Source organism: Aulonocara stuartgranti (genome assembly GCF_965226115.1).
Source record: "Aulonocara stuartgranti genome assembly, chromosome: 10".
NCBI lineage: Eukaryota > Metazoa > Chordata > Actinopteri > Cichliformes > Cichlidae > Aulonocara > Aulonocara stuartgranti.
Genome location: NC_138946.1, coordinates 22,980,901 through 22,999,942, shown reverse-complemented (window position 1 = coordinate 22,999,942; position 19,042 = coordinate 22,980,901). Strand labels below are relative to the sequence as shown.

At 40.0% G+C, this 19,042-nt stretch overlaps 1 protein-coding gene and 1 long non-coding RNA gene across 2 annotated transcripts; one reads left to right on the top strand and one right to left on the bottom strand.

Annotated features, from left to right (window-relative positions):
• Positions 1–240: 240 nt before the first annotated feature.
• LOC309715558 lies at positions 241–2,607 on the top strand. The gene is made up of 3 exons (XR_014279227.1): positions 241–319; positions 450–770; positions 1,993–2,607. It is a non-coding gene; the product is annotated as an uncharacterized lncRNA (long non-coding RNA).
• A 165-nt stretch (positions 2,608–2,772) lies between these two features.
• Positions 2,773–17,781, bottom strand: LOC309715538 (plastin-3-like). The gene is made up of 16 exons (XM_082548739.1): positions 17,671–17,781; positions 11,178–11,282; positions 10,940–11,091; positions 9,052–9,181; positions 8,694–8,826; positions 7,657–7,738; positions 7,375–7,540; positions 7,141–7,283; positions 6,357–6,452; positions 6,058–6,253; positions 5,484–5,562; positions 5,261–5,378; positions 5,050–5,180; positions 4,285–4,408; positions 3,983–4,107; positions 2,773–3,884 (listed from the first exon to the last, which is right to left on the bottom strand). The coding sequence occupies exons 2-16, from the start codon at positions 11,236–11,238 to the stop codon at positions 3,752–3,754; spliced, it is 1,869 nt and encodes a 622-aa protein (XP_082404865.1). The 5' UTR covers positions 11,239–11,282; positions 17,671–17,781; the 3' UTR covers positions 2,773–3,751.
• Positions 17,782–19,042: the final 1,261 nt, after the last annotated feature.

Sequence of the window (19,042 nt, the reverse complement as noted above, 5' to 3'; positions counted from 1 at the left end):
ACAAAAAAGGAAGATTAGCAGAAACAGAAACATGAATGTAGTCAAGCATATGCTGCTGCTTCTGCGCTGATTCCTACTATGAACTATCTCATTACATTGCATATAATAAATGTGAGGAATTAAGTATATTTTGCTCACAGTACCTTTGTACTAACATATGATTTTTGGGCTGTACACTTATATTTGTAGACTTACTGTGAAACTTTATCCATCCATTTATTCACTTCTGCTTATCCTTATCAGGGTCGTGGGGGGTTGGGGCCTATCCCAGCTACTATAGAGTGAGAGGTGGGGAGCCAGGATGTACCTTAGATATAAGGTAAAACACGAACTTAGCCTCTTTTCTTTATGATCTAGGATGGGAACATTAGGATCTGTGGGATATTTATGATTATTGACAGTTTGATCCTGAGAGTTTGACTTGAAATATTTTGCTTAATCTTCTCTAGTTGACAAAAAGTATCAAGAGCAGCGATGTTTAGGAGTCTAAACTTTCACCACAGCCACCACTCTCCACTGCAAATGGAGCTTGAAAACCCAGGCGATGGGGACCACACGAGACTTCTTCATAATCATGCAGCTTTCCGACAGAGCCTGGCAGTTTCCGCTTTAATCAGATCCTCAAAAACTTAGTGGGAGTGAAGCCCAGAGGACTTTCCATCTGAATAAGATTCAGCCCAGTGAACAGTAAACTTCAATCTGCCATTACTATCTCTGTTGGGCAACGAGATTGTTGATGGACTGTGAAGAGACGAGTAAAAGCAGAAACTGTAAGTGCTTTGTTTTTTTCTTTTACAGAGGTTTTTTTTAAAAAAAAACAAATAAAAAAACAGGTGGGGGATTTTATGGTGAAAAAGAGGAAGAACATAAAGCATAAAGGTAGTAACATTAACAGAAGCTCAGATAAGAGGAAGGAGAAGCAGTAAAAAAACAACAACAGGTATCTGATGTAAGAGGCGCTTGGAAACAAAGAACTTCCTCCTGAGTACATTTTGGGATCAATCATTCACAAAACAAAAGATCTAATACACTGAAAGTACTCGGAGAATGCTTAAAAAAGTCATGTTTAACATCAGTTTAAACATATTAAATGTTAAAGTGTTTTTAGACTTGTATGTATCCTCTTCTATGGTTACTTGTAACCATACCAACCACTGTTTGTTCATACCCTTCAAGATGTTGAGCCAAGATGATGCATTTCTTGCATGATGAATCCAGCATCACTAATTATACTTAATACGTCACTTTATTCAGATAAACTGATATATTACCCATGTAAAAGACACAGACATGGTCACCAACAGTGCATTTAAATGATGCTCAGATGGCACTAAGGGCCCCAAAGTGTGTCAAGTAAAAAATTGTTGGTATAATCCATACTTTCATACTGATTACACCAAATTCTGATTATACCTTCTGAATGGTGCAGCAGAAATCCAGACTCATGAGACCAGGCGACATTTTTCCAATCGTTCTATTTTCCAGTTTTGGTGAGCCGATGAGAATTATGGCTTAGTTTTTGTGTTCTTTGCTGAAAGGAGTGGCACCTTGTGTGGTCTTCTGCTGCTGTAGTCCAACTGCTTAAAGGTTAGACATGTTAGCTTTCAGACATGCAGGTATTTGTGTTTAACAAGAAACTGAATATGACATCTTACATCTTTGTTGCTATGCAGATGATACCCAGCTTTATTTTTCCATGAAGTCAGTTAGGTAAACTACAGGCATGTCTTATAGGCATTGAAGCCAGGACGACCTCTAAATTCATGCTTTAAAATCTCCACAAAACTGAATTTATTGCAATCTGTCCTAAAAATCTTAGAGACATAATGTCTGTTGCTCATAGTGGGTTGTGTAGATGTGCGAGGTTTGCTTCTAATATTGTAGAGACTTTATCTTACAATATAAAGTCCCCGAATTAGTGCTATATAATTACAACATAATGTTTATTTTGATCTACAAGTAACCAAAGCATCCACTTTGTTTGTATTGTAGCCAGGTGGAAGTTCGATATTATGGGACATGCCACTGGATGGCGCTGTTTCTTTTGGGGTACCCCTGAGAGCGCAAGGGATCATGGGGATCTACAGAGACGGGAGTGCTAGCTTGCATTGGTTTTATGTGGGTGTGCAATGCCTTTTTTTTCGCTGCGTGATCTGTTTTGAATGCAAAGTGTGCAACAGTTAAGGCACCAGGAGTGGCTGCAACCAACTTCGCCGTTCATCTCAGAGGGATCTATATTCCGTTTTCTGCTGAATTAATGCACTGTATGTATTTGAGTTCACACTTGTATTATACTATCTCTATGGGTAAGAGGGAAATGTACCTTGTTAACTGTTTAATCTTGGCTCTGTATCTTAGCAGAAGCCACTACAGTTATTTTTGCACTGCTAAGTTTGTTTTATTTATGTATGGGTTTATATCACACACAAAATGACGCTAGACGTCCTTGAGTTCCAGATGCTGATAAAGTTGGGGAAATAACCTGCAGTAGCAGTGGGTTACCACTGCACAAAGCTGTTACTGGATAAGAACTGTCTGTAACAATTTTATTTCTTTATTTTTACAACCTTTTTTATTTTCTTCTGAGCACTTACTTTATCATTCAGATTAAAAGAACCCCAAAGATAATCTGTGTTCTGGGCTGGTTAATTTAGCCAGGCTAAATAATGTTGTAAAGTGAAAACAAAATAGTAAATTTCATTTTTTAAAGAAAAGTGGAAGAGCTTAAAAGATGAACTTGTGGTCAGAAATAACCACGATCAAACATAAGACTGGTTTTCCAAGGCATATTTATTGTTGCATGTAAAGCCCTTAGGAATAGACATGAACACGAGACCAAATACAATCTGGCCATTGTCATAGAGTATCATAAAGCTACCTGGAATGAAATTGCAATTTATATTTGGTAACGGTGAATACAAAAGGAAAGGAAAAACTCAACGCATGAGTGCAAGTTGTCTTTGAGACAAGAAGGCACAGCAAAAGCCAGGAGAATCCAGTCAGCCTGCTCTTCATCCAACGTAACAGATACTTTAAAAAACAAAACAAACAAAAAAAACAAAAACCCAAACAACTAAGACCAGAAACACCCAAAGAACAGCATTTACATCGCATAATGATCCCAATAAACAAACAAATGACGAGTACAAGAATACAGATAGCACATCATGGTCTTTACTATGATCAGACCTTATGGCTTCTGTATATGGATATGTAGACGTTTACGTTGCCAGTTAAGATGCCAGTTTAGGCCATGGTTTTACTTCATCAAGTGAGAGGAAATGGTTGCCTGATGCCTCTTCTCTTTTTATTCCCCCTCCCCCTTCCCAAACATTTACCAAGCATTTATTCATAACTATGGTATTTGGGAATGTGTTTTGCTTACTCAAGGCTATAATTTACTTATCGAGCTGAGTAAAAATATGTAAACAACCTTGCAGCTGCAAACAGGCACGCTCGCTTAAAAAACAAAACAAAACAGCATTCTTACACGTTAAGAGTTCTGCATACTGAAACTGTAAAGATGATCAAAGTCTTTAGAAATTTTAGTTTTGCAGCCTCACTTTAAATAAGATGAAAGCACATTATTCTTCAGAAAACACCTCTATTAATCAGAAGATGCAGGGACACATGCAAATGTATGATTCTGACACACAAGAAAAAAAAAAACATAATTCCTTCGAACGGGGCAGCTCTCTCAAAATGCTAATGGCCTGTGGGTATGAGTAATTGTCACAATGATTCCAGCTAGTTAGACTCGTTTCATCCCCCGACCCATCAAGCAGGCAAAGACAGTCATCACCATTTTGGGCTTGACCTCCACAAGGTCTTCTGGGAGAGCGTAGACGCGGGCTCCAATCTTCCTCGCCATGGAAATGGCATATCTAGAGAGGATACAGACATGGTAAGTTATATAAAAGCTGATCACCCCTACTTACCAGTATATGGTCAAAAAGCTGCTTCTCCTTCTTTTTGTCCTTACTTGGCATTCTCCAGCTTGTCGTCTTCAGAGAGTCTGCCAGTTTTGATCAGATCATAGTCAATGCTGCCAGGCTGGATGGCGTCTATGAGTTCCAGTACTGCCAAACTGCTGCTGATCTCCTTGTCCTGATCGCCACATAACACACAGATTAGGGCTCCGACCCACACATGGAGCCGTCTCAGCAAAATGAGACCCCACCCCTCCCCAACCGAATCACATGACTACATCTTTTTACGCTGCTCAATGCTGATGAGGGCTGGTTTACATATGTAGAGATGTCTGATTCTCCAATGTCATTTTACCTTAAAACTTGAAATCTTGGCTGATTTTCCAGCCTCTGCCAATGTTTTGTTCACCCAGCGTACAATGATGTCATCATTTACTTTCTCTCCATCACCAAGGTCCTCCAGTACATTCAGCGTATATCTGAAAGAGTAGAGAGGCAGAATATTTATTACAGGACTGAACAGAGAACTCCAGTTTTTAACTAAAAGACCAAAGACAAAAACATCCTGGCAAACACTGGCAACCGATTGTGGGATGAGCATTTTTCCTTAGTGATTAATGGCTACCATGGGGTCAATGACTGGGGCACAGTGATCAATTTCACAGTGACTTCCAGCAACCTCCAGAAACCACTCGCAGCCGGTTAAATACTCATTTTTCCCTGGCGACCAATTGTTCCCAAATGCTGTAAATGAGGATAAGAAGTCCCTTTAAAATATAATGATGCATAACTTTATTATTTAATGTACTACATATACTATGTGTACTACATATGACTTATAAAGGTTGCTGATGCCACTTAAGGCTTAAAAACCAAAGTTTGCAATCTGTGTTACTGTAGAATGTAAACAATTCAGAAAATTAGTTGTTTTATATTTTTTAAGTGTTTAAAAATAAGTCAGCTGGACACAGAAATGTGCTATGCATGCTCAGCACGCCAGGCTGTAAACCTTTTCCTTATCTTGTTGACTACAAGAAAAGCAGAAACACAGAAACAAAAGGAAGGAGGAACTTCTACTTGATTCTATTCCTGAAATCACACGGTGTTGTACTTTTTGTACCTTCTCATCAACTGCCACACCAGTGCTAGAGTCAAGGTAGCATTGCCATCATTCAGGTCCTGCCCGCCGATGCCAACGAGGGAGAACTTGGCCGTTTTGCCCAGTTCCACTGCATAGTTACAATTCTCCAGCTGGGAAATATAAATTAAATAGTTGGAGAAAGCCAACATGTTTCTTCTTGAATCTAAAAGAATAAGGCCATTAGGTCTACCTTTTTCATGTTGGTTCCCAGTTTAGGGTATGGTGGCTTGTTGACCTTGTTGTTCCAGTCAACCGGCACTTTAATCTTATCATAGAGCTGAAGGATGACCAGGGCATCCTGTAGGTCTCTGGAAGAATAGTGAGCATTGTAATTAATAATAAACATTAAATAAGACAAAAAGAAGAAGCTAGCATCCCACTTTTTTGTTTCAGATGCCAGGAAGTTTACTTACCCATACAGATGATTCACATGTGGGTTCACTCCCAGGGAGTTCATCCAGTTTCGGAACGTCCTCTCTTCTCTCGTCTCACCTGGACAGTACAGGATTGTGAGTCTTAAGGGACTTAATGATGAATGTATGCAACTATACAAGTGAACAGTAAAGATTATTGTAAATACAAATGTACTGACTAACGTATGCAGTAGGTGCCAAAGCCAGGAGGGACTTGTTGTCATATTAAGACTTCTCTATGCTACAGTACACCTCTTAGTTGTTGTTTGTTAGCTATAACTTACATGTTTATGTTTGTGTTAGGCAGATGCTCTGACTATCTGGAGAAATCTAAATACAACCATTTTGTCAGCTAGATTCTTTCAAGCAGATTTTTTAAAATTAATTTTGGAGATTTCTCATGTTCATTTTCTGCTTTTCCATCAAAGATGGTTCCTGACTGCATCAAACTTTTTGTTTTACTCATTCACCCATAAATAATGTAACAGAGAAATACTACAGATCCCTGGGGCCTCTTGTATCTTCCAATTTAGCTTTCATTTGATTACCACCTGTGAACGTCTTGATAACCCACCTTCCAACAGTCCCCAGTCAATATCCTCATTCTCAGGTTTGGTCAGTGCTGGATATTTATTAAACAGATTGGCCACGAAAGCAAGGTTGAGTTTGGGGTTTCCACTGACAACGTCAGCTGGAGTGACAAACTGCCGACAGCCGAGTCTGTCAGCCTGCTGCAGCATGGCATCTGCCCTCTTCATGTCGTCTTTCTCCTGAACAACACACACACACACACACTTGAGTCAGAGGCCCTGTACAGCTGCTGGCATGTGTTGGAGATGCTCAGCTGTGAGCGCTGACTGTCAGAGTGCTTACATTGATTCCTGCCATGTTGATGTCTATGCGTGGCTTATCCTCATCTGTGCCTTTTGGAGAGATTTGATTCAGAAGATGGAAATAGGCTCTTGAATCCTAAATAAAGGAAAACAAAGAAAGAAAATGTAGGTTCCTGCTATTGGACAAACAACAAAACCTGCACTCATTTTATCTTATTAAAGGCAGCTTCACTCTGAGAAAGGTGATGATAAACTTGATTTAGTTTGAGAACAACTTCAACAGGGACAAAAACTGAACTTTAGAAGTTTTTAGAGGATCACATCGCTAAATGTTATAATAATGAGAATTAATCAGAAACAAAAAAACAAATGCAGAGCTTGAGAAAAATACATACACATACAGGTGCATAACTGTATATAAAATGCTGTACATCTGACGTAGTGGCACCTTTCACCTGAACTAACTCACTAAAATGCATGTTGCCACAGAAAGACTGTGTCTTTGTCTTAATCCCTACATACACAGCTAAGCCTGAGACACTACCCACTCATTCCTATTTTTGGAAAAGATAAGTGGATATTTGGGTAAGTTTGTACAAACATGTGCTACCTGTCCAGGTGGGCTGACAGACGCCTGTGTTGGTAGACGTAGTTATTACCGGAGTGAAAAACAAGTCAAAAATGGATTTAAAAAGCCCCGTGAAGAACCTTAAAAGCCACATTAAACCTGTAATATTATGTTCTAAAGTTTTGTTTAGTGTCCCTCTCTCTGCATCTACTATTTAGATGCACCACCTGGATTCAGTGCCAGTGAGTATACTCACTTTAATGTCAGAGCTGAAGTTGTTGATCTTCTTCTGTCCAGCATTTTCCAGGTGAAAGTTTGCCCAGCGTAACAGCAGTTCTTCTGGTGACAGCTTCATCAGGTCCTCGAGAGTTTCCCCATCCCTCAGCAATGCCGCCAGTGCTGTTCAGGAGCATTAATCATCACTTAAACTGCTTGAAAACAGACTGGGGGAACAACAGGACTGAAGCGCATGTTATTTAATGCCCTGTACCTTCATTTCTGCTGAGCTCAATGTCAGCAAAGAGACCGATCTTGATGATCTGCCACAGCAGGCCCAACACCAGATGGGGCTTCCCTTCTCTCAGGTCTAAAGCACCGATGTTCACCACATGGCACCCGATGGCTGAAGCAGAGTTCAGGGCCAGGTTTAGATTCTCCTGTAAGGCACAAATTAACAGTTAACAACAACAACAACAACAACAACAACAACAACAAAAACATTTGCTAAAAAATGTGAGGGGGAAAAAAGCACCATAAGAAAAAACTGACTGACCTGTATTGTGAAAGGAGTCAACTTCTTCTTATTTATGGTCCTCTCATCAATCGTGTCGGGCACTGACAGGTTGATCATTTTGCTGTGCAAAGAGTAAAAAACCCCCACAAACATTAACATGTCTGATGCATGTTGTTAAGGAGACAGAAATCCAAATGTTTATTGTCTCTAAAACATCTGTGTTTGTGAATATTAAGCAACTTGGGCGTAAATATCTAACTTTTAGGGCATCATGGTTGGAAAGATTTGCATTCACAGTTTAAGTAAATTTGTGGCACTTTTTAAAACTTTAACATAAATTCAAACGTGATGTTTAACTGATTCTTGCTTTTATATTGTAGCAACATAATCTTAGACAAACTAACAATATCCTTTTATGTTGCAACTTAATTAGCTGTATCAGAAATATGTTTAACATGAAGGACTGTTACTTTACTACTTCAGAGCCATTGGTGTCAAAAACACTTAAGTAAAAGTAATCATATATTTTCTCAGTCTTATAAACTGAGCTTGAGTTAATGTAAAACTGATGTATGTTTAAACAGTTGTACAGTATCACAAAACATAATTCAGCATGTAATAAACAAAATCATAGCTTTTGTTTGCCAGGTCACAAAAATGCAAATGAAGGGTGTGAAAGGTGGATATTAATTTGAACTCCAACTCAGAAGCAAATGTGTGTGTGTGTATTGTTTTTTTTAAATATATGTTTTGGGATTTTGAGGCATTACAGGGATAAAGCAGCACTCCGAGGCCCAGTGGCTTCAAGCCCGGGCATGCTGCATTAGCCTCATGGTGATAGGGTCGCCTGCTCAACCCAGGGAGCCACACCGGCACCTCAAACAGATTTTTAAAAGTAGCCAATTCAAACAGTGAAGCATCATTTTGAGCTTTGACCAGTCCAGCTGCAATTCAGGCACAGACAACGCGATCTCTTTAGACCTCTATATGTTGATATAAAAACTCATATTTTTTAATATGAACAACCTTTAGAGCAGTGTTAGAGCTCAGTGAGGGACAGTAACAGGAGCACCCACCAGAGTACGATACCGTCTCCAACACACGTGAAGAGGGCGTTTGTGTTGGGATCCATGGGCAGAACATGTTGGCAGTCAGGGTCTTTTTCCAGAGCGGTGTTGATCCAGTTCACAAAGGCGTATCGCTCCTCCTCTATGAGGACAAACAGACACAGGTTAGTTAAAATCCAAACACTAACAAGGTAACGTGAGTGGGCTGCTTATATCACCTAATTTCACTAGGTCACATTGTCTAATATAGATTACTTCAGTGTTAAATGAAGCGCCTGCACCTGAACTGCAGAGGGTACAAAGTCAACAGCTCATGACAAACACTGGCAGCAAACAGTGCCAATGAGGTTGGGAATCTCTGACGTACCAGAGAACGAATGTTGTGTGCCTTCACTTGACAGCTCAGACGTCCCTCCAATAGCCAGGATGCCTTCCTTTCTGTTGATGGCCTTGCGGAAAGACTTGGATATCTGGCCGGCCTTCAGTTCATCAACAATCTAAAATAACAGCAAAGAATGGTTAGAAATGGCGAAGGCTGAAGGCTATGGCGTGTTTGTGTTGCATTTAAAGACACTGATTTGGGATTATGTCGTAGTAATCTCAAAAAAAGTGGTGGAAATAATCCTAATTTACGAGAATTGGATTAGATAAGACACCATCATTTACCAGTACCTACAATGACTGACTCAGCATAACAGACCAATGACAGACACTTCCTTTGAATTACATTTGATTAAACAGGTATGTGTCAAACTACTGTATGAGTATCTGAGCAAATTTACTAAAGATCACGTTCAGATCAGCTGCATGTTATTTATAATATGATTATTCCGGCAATTTCATTTGTAATTCAGTATTTTAATATTATTTTTTCTATTTTTTTTTAAATCGGAAATCATTTGGAAGCGTTTGGACCATTTTTGAATTTTTTGACTTTTTTTTCCAATGCAATCAGCAGACTAATCAATGAATCAGAATCAGTGAAGCAAACAATCTTTATTAAGTCATACTTCTGTGCAAAAAGCCTCAACCATCTTCTCTCCTGTTACTGTGGTCTCCTGCGAGCCACCGTGGCAGCTCAGGTTGCTCGGCAGACACAGGAGATCTGCTGGAATTTCTCCTCAGTGGCACGAAAACATAGCCCTGTAGCCAGCAGGTTGGGTTAAGAAGATATGGTGAGTATCTAGGCTAGTAGCTGAGGTTTTGACGGCATCAACGAGCTTTAAAGGTCCAGGATGGCCTCGGGTTGATGAGATTATGACAGAAACAGCTACAGCACTTATCCTCCAAATTAAACACCCACATATTTAAACGTCATTTAACAATAATAATGGGAGCAATATGTGGTGACAGTTCTTGATATGCAGCGTATCTTATCAGTAAATCGCAACATGGGAGAGAATTGAAACCAAGCTGGTTTGACAATATGTATTCAGTAGGAATGTATGTGATACTTCCTGCAGCCGGAGTTATCAGAGCTTCATCAGTGGCCTCGCCTCCACAGCTGTCGGTGTGACCACAATGAGCTGCTGGGCAAACTAGCACAGCACTCTTTACATGCAGAAGGCCACAGGATGCTAGCTTGCACTTCCTACCCAGTGTAGGTGAAAGAAGCAACCGCAACAACACAATAGCAGCCTTGTGGAGGTTATTAATACTTTCAGCCACTTCTGCTCATTTTGATTCATCTTTCTTGCATAATGGCACATGTATGTCTATACATGTCATTATTATCTATACATGGACCATGCTGGATTGCAGATCCCAGCTTTGCAGTGCCATAAAAAATACCTAATCAATCAGACTCGTGCCAGACAAGATGTTGGGAAGTCTCAATTGTAAAAAAATGTGATAGCCAAGGAGCAACAGGGCCTCTTCTGTGAGTTCATATCCAAAGAAAAAGTGAAAACATCTTTTTGTACTTATTGTACAAATTCCCTTGTATACATCACACTACATCAGTGTCTTTGAACTGCCTTTTTATATGTTGATGTTTCTAATGTCTAATTCAATAAAATTTTAATTATTAAATAAATACATACATAATTAGTCAGTAGATGTTTGGACCAAGGGTGATAACATTTTGGGGTGCTGTTTGTGATCCCAAGTTTTGACTGATAAAGAATGCAGACTGTACAAGAAGCTGCTACTGTGAAGGATTAATCACTTCTTCAGTTTATCACTTTCACGTTCCTGCAGTATGCTTGTATGCATTTGTGGCATGTGGATGCTTTTCGGCTCTGCTTAGAACGTACCGAGGTAAACTCGTTAAAGTTTAGCTTTTCATCATTGTCTGTATCGAGCTTCTGGATGAGCTCTCGAAGCCTGAATCCTGGCAGCGGATGGCCGATGTCTTTAAGAAGATCACCAAGCTCTTGTTTAGAGATATTCCCATCTCCGTTCTTATCTATAAGAACACAGAAAGAATCATCAGATATGGTTAAACCAACAGTAACAATGACGGCAATAAAAAGAAACACGACTTTTACTTACCGTAACTTTCAAATATCTGTCTTATCTCCTCCCTTTCTTCTTGTGTTAGCTTTGCAGACATTTTTCTGAGATTGACCTGAGCTGGTCAGTCAAAGAAAGGTGTGACTGTGAAGAGAGCAGAGTCACAACATCTTAAAAATAGTTTGGGAGGAAAACAGCATCTTTATCACTCCTGCAAACTCACCCACACTGCTGTCACTTTCTATGCATTCAACCAGCAAAGGGAGTGGCATCGACACGCAGCAGATAAGTGAACCTTTTATTTTCTGTCAGGCCTAAAATAGCTTCATTTACCTATCGCTTTTCCGTTTCCTTAATCAAAGTCACGTCCTGTTAGTTTTATTGTATAGCAGCAAGCTCATTTTCCAATGAAACTACTAGATGAGTCAAGATGTCATCAGCCTTTGGTTGACTAAATGATTACTCTTCAGTTAGTATACTATACAGTAAATCTTGTAAAATATAGATTTTTTTTAACTACAATGTTTTATTTTTACTGTGTGCCTATACTACAAATCAAATCGACAAAGCAAGTTAAATCTTTTTACTGACGGCTGCAATTAAAAAGTGGTTAAGACTGTGCATGCAGTTTCAAATAGACTCAAAAGACTCAAGCAGTTGGAAAGACTCAAAAGCCAGGGATCTCTAGACAAACGTGCAAATGTGAAACATTTGTGGGGTGTTATCACCAAAATGCATCTGAAATTAAATGGATTGACCTACAAACAATCAACAAAATGTGCAATCTGGGATTCCAGTGCCAATCACAACATGACTAAAGCACCTGTGATGAGCTTTGCACACATCATGGACAATCACACATAACAGTGACCATGACAGGGACAGTTGACCTTATGTGTGCACTGTAGCAGGTACTGAGTCAAAACACACAAAGAGCTGTTTGTAGTAAAGTGAAAACAAGAGGGCGAACTGTCCTGTGTCTGCTTTTCTCCTATTTATTTATTCATTTTTAATCTCTTCCTCTTTGTGGTGAACTCTATCGTTCCCATTCCTGTTCAAGGTGACTTTTCAACCAATCAACATTTGATTAACAGATAGCACAGTGGCTGTCAAGCTACACACCGTTTGCTTTTTTAGTATGTTTCTATGACCCCCACATTGGCTTAATCCCTGCAATCTCCTCTTTCTGTGTAGCCAAACAGCTACACAAGGCATTTGAATTGTGTAGCTAACTTTAAGGAAGACCATAAAGTCTCTTGGGTCTATGGCAGGGGTGGGGAATTTCTGGCCTCGAGGGCCGGTGTCCTGCAGGTTTTAGATTGCACTTTGGGTCAACACACCTGAATCACATGATTAGTTCATTACCACGACTCTGGACATGTTGAGGAGCTAATTTAGCCATTTAAATAAGCTGTGTTGGTTCAAGGACACATCTAAAACCTGCAGGGACACCGGCCCTCAAGGCCTGGAGTTGCCCACCCCTGGTCTATGTTCTGTGGTAGGTCATCAGATATCCCATTCAAATTTACTAATAATTATAAATATGAATTATTGTCAGGGGAAAGCTGGTGGTTCTAACCACCCATTTCTGTTTACCTGCATGCACCCAAATCCCATTCAATAGCACTGGTCAATATTATTTGGGCAAAGAGTGGAACTTGGAACAGGAACACCAAACGCTTAACCCTTGTCTACAGTTCCTGCATATTCAAACCCATGGCTGTTTCATAGAGATAAAAAAAAAGACAGCACTGAGTGACAGATCAGTGCAAAGAGACTGCAGTGTGCTGATAGGTTAGCTCAAACCCATTGAATATTAGATCAACGCTGGCGAGTGGCACGCCATGGGCAAGACCAGATGGAAATCTGTTTAAACAGCCAGAGCAAATGAAACATGACCCGTCAGGTTCATCTGGTTCAAAGGTTAACTACTCAAGTCACGGATCGACCACGAGTCAGTGAGAATCTGTCTCGAGAGCTACTTTGCTTGACAAAAACCACTGCTTCCCATTCTCCTCCGAGGCAAAGGAACTATTGAGAAAAAAAGGCACTGAAAATAAGGAATTTCTGTCAGCACCCCCTTCCTGTTCAGTAGCTGCAAAGGAATGCAGGAGGCCTGGACTGAGTGAGCTCCACTTACAGAGAGGTGAGCTCCCTCGCTCTCCAAGGCTAAACTGGTATGATGGCATTCCTCTCCAACACGAGGGTTGAGAAAACAAAAAGCGGTTAGCAAAAGAGCAACGATTTTTCCAGATAGAAACGCGTTCCCTTTTTCTTGCCAGACTTTAAGCTACAGATGTGCGATCGTCACATTTGTCAGAAATCCTGGGCAACGCCTGGTTTCCCCAACAAAACATATAAAAATAACAGAACGAATAGTGGAATTTGTGCCTGAACGTCTCTGAGTGAACTGAGCCATCTATTATCTTTCTACCCTCAGCAGCATCCCAGACAGCTGAGCAGACAGTGAACCAAAGTTTGCATCTGCTTTAATGAACTATTAATAGTCACGAAAGGTGACTCATCAGTAGCCACAAGGCATCAGAGACGTGATGCAGTTCCCATAAAGCTATAAATATAAAACAAAGTGACAAATTAAAAACACACGGCCCTGCAAAAACAAGAAAGACTTGCCCAAAAACGTCCTTCAGACAAAATTACATAATTTCGAAAACTAGGTGACGGTAAGGGATTTGTCACTTTAATGAGCCACATCAAAGCACAAATCATTTTAAAAGACTTACTATAAATCAGAGAGAAGTGTGTTTTCCTTCAACAAAGCAACCCCAAATCAGGCCAAGCACAAACTCCCCACTCAACTATTAGGAAAATGCCAATTTCAGCACTGCTATATTTAACTTTTCTCCAAAAAGGATGTGAAATGTGGCCGGTTGAGTTGGGCCTGCTGCAAGAAGGGCCCACAAACATTACCTCACTCGCTCACTTGTCACACCCTCAACAGGAGGCGGAGTGACAACAGAAGAAGGGCACAAGTACGTGGAGCAAGAGCACAGATGGCAATGGACAAATGTGAGATGCACGGAAGAATAGAGCGTTTGTAATCACCGTAGCAAAGCTGTGGCCATAAATCTTGTGTTACACTAGAGAGTAGAGTTCAGAGCGGCTGGTTTCCAAAGACAGTTGTTTTCTTTGACAGCTGCACATGTGTTTGTGTGTGTGTGTGTGTTGTAAAAATTCTGTGCTTTAACATTGAAAACAACATCAACCTCCTAAATGGATGTCTGCCTAAAAGCACATCAATACCTCTGATAGAGCACATTATTAAGAGGTCAGTCTTTGGCTATAGTACAAAGAGGATGACTCAGGAGTGCCATAGCTATATACTTTTCACTAATTAAAAACAAACAAACAACCAAGCAAAAACAGAAAAATATTGTAAATATCCTAAAATACAAGATTTGGTAGCTCCAGCTGAAATTAAGCTGGACTGAAACAAATGCTCATCTGTATAGATGTGCAGTCATCCTAGTCATGTGATACCCAGCAGCAGCAAAACAAGCATAACTGGACTTGTTTTGTAGGCTTTAAGACATCTAACCCCCCCTCCGTTCAAGAAGCTCTCTCGGTTCCTAGCTCATTTTACAACTGGATATCACAAATACGCACAAACACAAACGCACACACACACACACACACTTCTTTACCAGCAGCGGCTTTAATTGTTGAGCCAAAAACAGCACATTGACGCCATTTACAATCGCCTTTGATGAATCTTTCACTCAATTTAAAGCCGAGGGCTGCTCCCAGATGGCTGAATTAAATGTGCAGAGCTGAGGCGACACACCCCGCCCCGCCAGTGTTTCATCCAGTTATGTGGGAAATGTGAGGCACACAAATAGATTGGGCACCCTTCCCAAATGTGGTTAAGTTCAATAAGCACACACCCAACACGGTCTGCAAGAACATGGGACGTTTTTTTTTGTTTTTTTTTTTTTTTTTTTACACTCACAATCTTGTGCAGATGTGAAAATGACTCATGAGCAGAAAGACAGTCTGTAGGGCCAGCCCTTTATTTCCTGTTCAGGCTGTTGGGATAAGATCAGCAGGGCAGTACTGACAGGTAAGGAGGGAGGTGATGACAACAAATTGTTTGCGGAGTTTACTCTACTTTGACATCATGTACAGCTGCGAGTGCAACACCCTGGGCTGGGTTAAAGTGATATTATAAAAGCCTTAAAAGCCAGGCCATGTGGTGAATCATCATGGAAACATTCAAATGAAATGACAGCAACCACCTAGCCTTTACAATCTGCTCTCTATAGCCTACCATTGTTGGCCAAATGAAAGCATGTAGCTTTACTAAATGATGAAGGAAGTCTAAAAGGGGCTAGTACGGGAGTCCATACAGACAGAGGTGCTGCTGAATCAGCTTGTTACTCCTACAGGTAAGCAGCCACACCTACACCTATGCTATTACTCAACAAAAACCTTGCATACCGTTATCCTTTATAGGCATGGCACACTCACAGTACTACAAAAGGCACAGCAACCATAAAAAAATACCACTGACATTGTATCCGATTGCTTCAAAAACCACGTTAATAAGCTGGGGCCTTTAAAAAAATGGAAAACATTAGTGACTCATTGCATTAATATTCTCTGGTGCATTTGATGTGTAGTATTAATTAAAGTTGGCACATGATTTATTTAAAATGACTTGGCATTCTAGCATAGCAATGCATTGTTTTAATGTTCAGAAACATCCATCAGCACACGCAATTAAAAAAAAAAAAAAAAAGGAGTTTCTGAATAAAGAAAGAAGTGCAACTAAAGAGTAACCTGATCACTTTTACTGACTTGCAGAACAAGTGACCGTTCCCATAGATCCTGATGGTGGAAAAAAGTGGGAAAACCTGTTCACTCGCACAGGTGTGAGCCCGGCTGGAAGCACAAGGTTTTTTAAAAATACACCACCCATCCACAGTCTCCAAGGTCTGGTTGGAGAGACAGCAGCGTGCACATGTAATGTCTGTGCTTTTAAATAACACATACAGTAGGCGCTCTTATACTTCCACAGCATGAGCAAGGGAAAATTACACTTTACCTCAGCTATTTTGTGGAGCATAGTCTACATACCAGTACATTCATGGGCAATCTAACCACGCCAGTCAGGTTACAGTTAAAATGTCGTCCAGCATTTTTCATTCCCCACAAAGGAAATGCAATCATCACATTCACTAGCGCTGACACTACGAGAACAGCTAACAATGTATTAATCATGTTTATGAATTAAACACCTCGTCTCCTGCATCCTCGTATCCTGCCATACAAGTGAAACAAGATTTTAGAGAAGGCCAGACCCTGTATTCACAACACGCTTTATGTTCAAAGTCACAACATTTATGAAGTTAAAATACGGGCTTCTCTGACATTATCAGCCGACCTTGCTGATCAGCCGTGTCCTAAGAACGATCCAGGATTGGAATCCCAGATGTAAGTGAGCACTGCAGCTCCAGATGGGCTCCAGGAAAAATCTGGTAAATCGCTCTAGGCAGTAAACAAGTTTACATAGACCACTGTTCAACACACACAGACACAGACAAAAAGTCACTTTGTGCATAAGCAAGCTGCCTTATTTTGGTTGGGAAACATTTGTCAGGCTTACCAGCACAGACCACATGAGAACAATGCTTTTTCAAGGATCAGCTACGCTAACTCTTGCACATTGAGTGCAAAGGCGTCATAGACGTTTACAGTTCATTGGCAAAAAGTGGGAGAGTCAGACCTTTGCAGAAAATAATCCACAAACACACACACACACACACACACACACACACACACACACACACACACACACACACACACACACACAGAGGAGAAACACTCAGCAAAGTAAAGAGCATTGAGCAGAGAGATGTGTTACACAAGATTTATTTACAGACTGTGATATTGTATTCTGGTCTGTGGTTTTTATATGCTAACTTGGTGGAGCGGGAAGATTAAAAAGAATTACTTAAAAGAAATAGTGCAGGCTCCACCTATACTTCCTCCGGTGAGAGGCGGCGTGATGAAGGAACAAACCTGGTTCTGTCTAACTTGACTTTTCCTGTAGGATTTTACATATTCAAAAATTTCTAAACAGCCCGCATCTACAAAAATAAAAAATAACTAGAAATGTGAACCTCGTGTATAAATGTGATACATAGTTAAACAATGAAACTAGTATATGTATACTACGTCTTTGAGCAGTAGTTACTTTTTCCAAAAGTTATGTGGTCATAACTAAGGAGTGAAAGAGTGCAATATTTCAACATTTTCAGACTCGTTCAGCTCCGAGAGGATGAACGAGCTACATTCAAGGTGTAGCTAGAGCTAGCCGGCTAGCGACAGACATGTAAGTTTCATAGGCAGGAAACTACCCCTGCTTACTCCAGCAAACCCATCCCTACAAACAGAGGATAACAGGGAGGAAAGCTTGGGACAAAGGATGTTGTTTTGATAAGCAAAACTGATATAAACTCTATCTATAAGTAGGTGCTGGTCTAGAACTTGTCAGGAAATTGGTACTTACTGTTAGTGCGCCTTAAATTCCAGACACTGTCCAGTTTGCAGTCCTACCTCCTCCACGTAGAGACAAAAGTAGACGGCAGGAATGCTCGCCCGCCCTTCGTGACGTCACCAAACAGGCGGTGCGTTATATGGAGGGTTATCCATGCCAAAAATGTAAACTGAAATAAAATACATCAGTGAAAAGTCTTTTTGTATTAAACATTTTTTTACTTAATTTGATTTATTAGAACAATTATAGAAATAATAAATCAATTACATTCTTTATAGGCATGTCATATCTCAAGTGCACAAATATATGTATGTATTCAGCAATATTTTCAGTTGAAAATGTAGTATTTTTAAATTCTCATAAAATGTTTTCAAAGTATATCTAACTATGTTTTCCCTTTATATTTAAATTGTGGGGAGTTTTTCTTGTATTTTGATTTACCTACACTTTCTTAGGAGCTTGGAAAGAAAAGCATCTGTACTCACCTCTCATCTGAGAATCTTCTTCAGTTCTAAGAGCAAATGGTGGAGAGTATCAGATTTTCTTTCACCCCCTCCCAGACTCCTTATCGCCTACTCACATCTTAGGTCATTTGATTGCAGTAAGTCACACGATAGGGTTGGGCAAGGTCTCACAATGGGTTCACCTGAAACCTCGGTTGATAGTGACCCACACCTGTTTTCACACCTTGGCTCGTGTGATTAGGCAGATGATCAATAGTGGGTCAACAACACTCTTAAGGGACACTCCTAATAGGACTTAAAAACTCTACAGTTATTATACAACACTGATAAATTTACAAGCTGAATCCTTAATTCATAGAAGACAAATAAAACTGTTGACCTTATAATTAAAAAAAACATTTGGTCTGCTGTCTAAACCACTGCCACCAGCGTGGTTTTCCAAGTCATTGTCGCTCTTTAAGGTGAGGTTTTCACAATGAATACAAAACAACATTATATGACAGGTGAAAACCTTCAGTTGTGCTGCACATTTAACTGTTTTCCCTTTGGACCTAGGGGTAAACCTTATTTCTCTTTTCTGAATTGAGGATCAGAAGTTAGAGATCTCATTCTCTTCCTGCATAGATTACAAGGGATAACCTTCAAAAAACCCTGTTCTGATGGTCTTTAAACCAAAACCTTTATTGATAAATGCTGAGGTATCAAAACTCATCATTTGGAGGTTGTCAAATGTAATCTTTAAGATAACAGTGAAAACAGATTTAACAATGGCTGATTTTTTTCAGAAAAATAACAAGTAATATGAAATTTAAATATCTTCCACGCTTTATTTTACCTATTGTCTTCAGGTGGAAGGGAATGATGTGAGTGGATCAGAAGCAGATGTGATCTGTAACTTGAAAAGTATGTGGGACAGACAG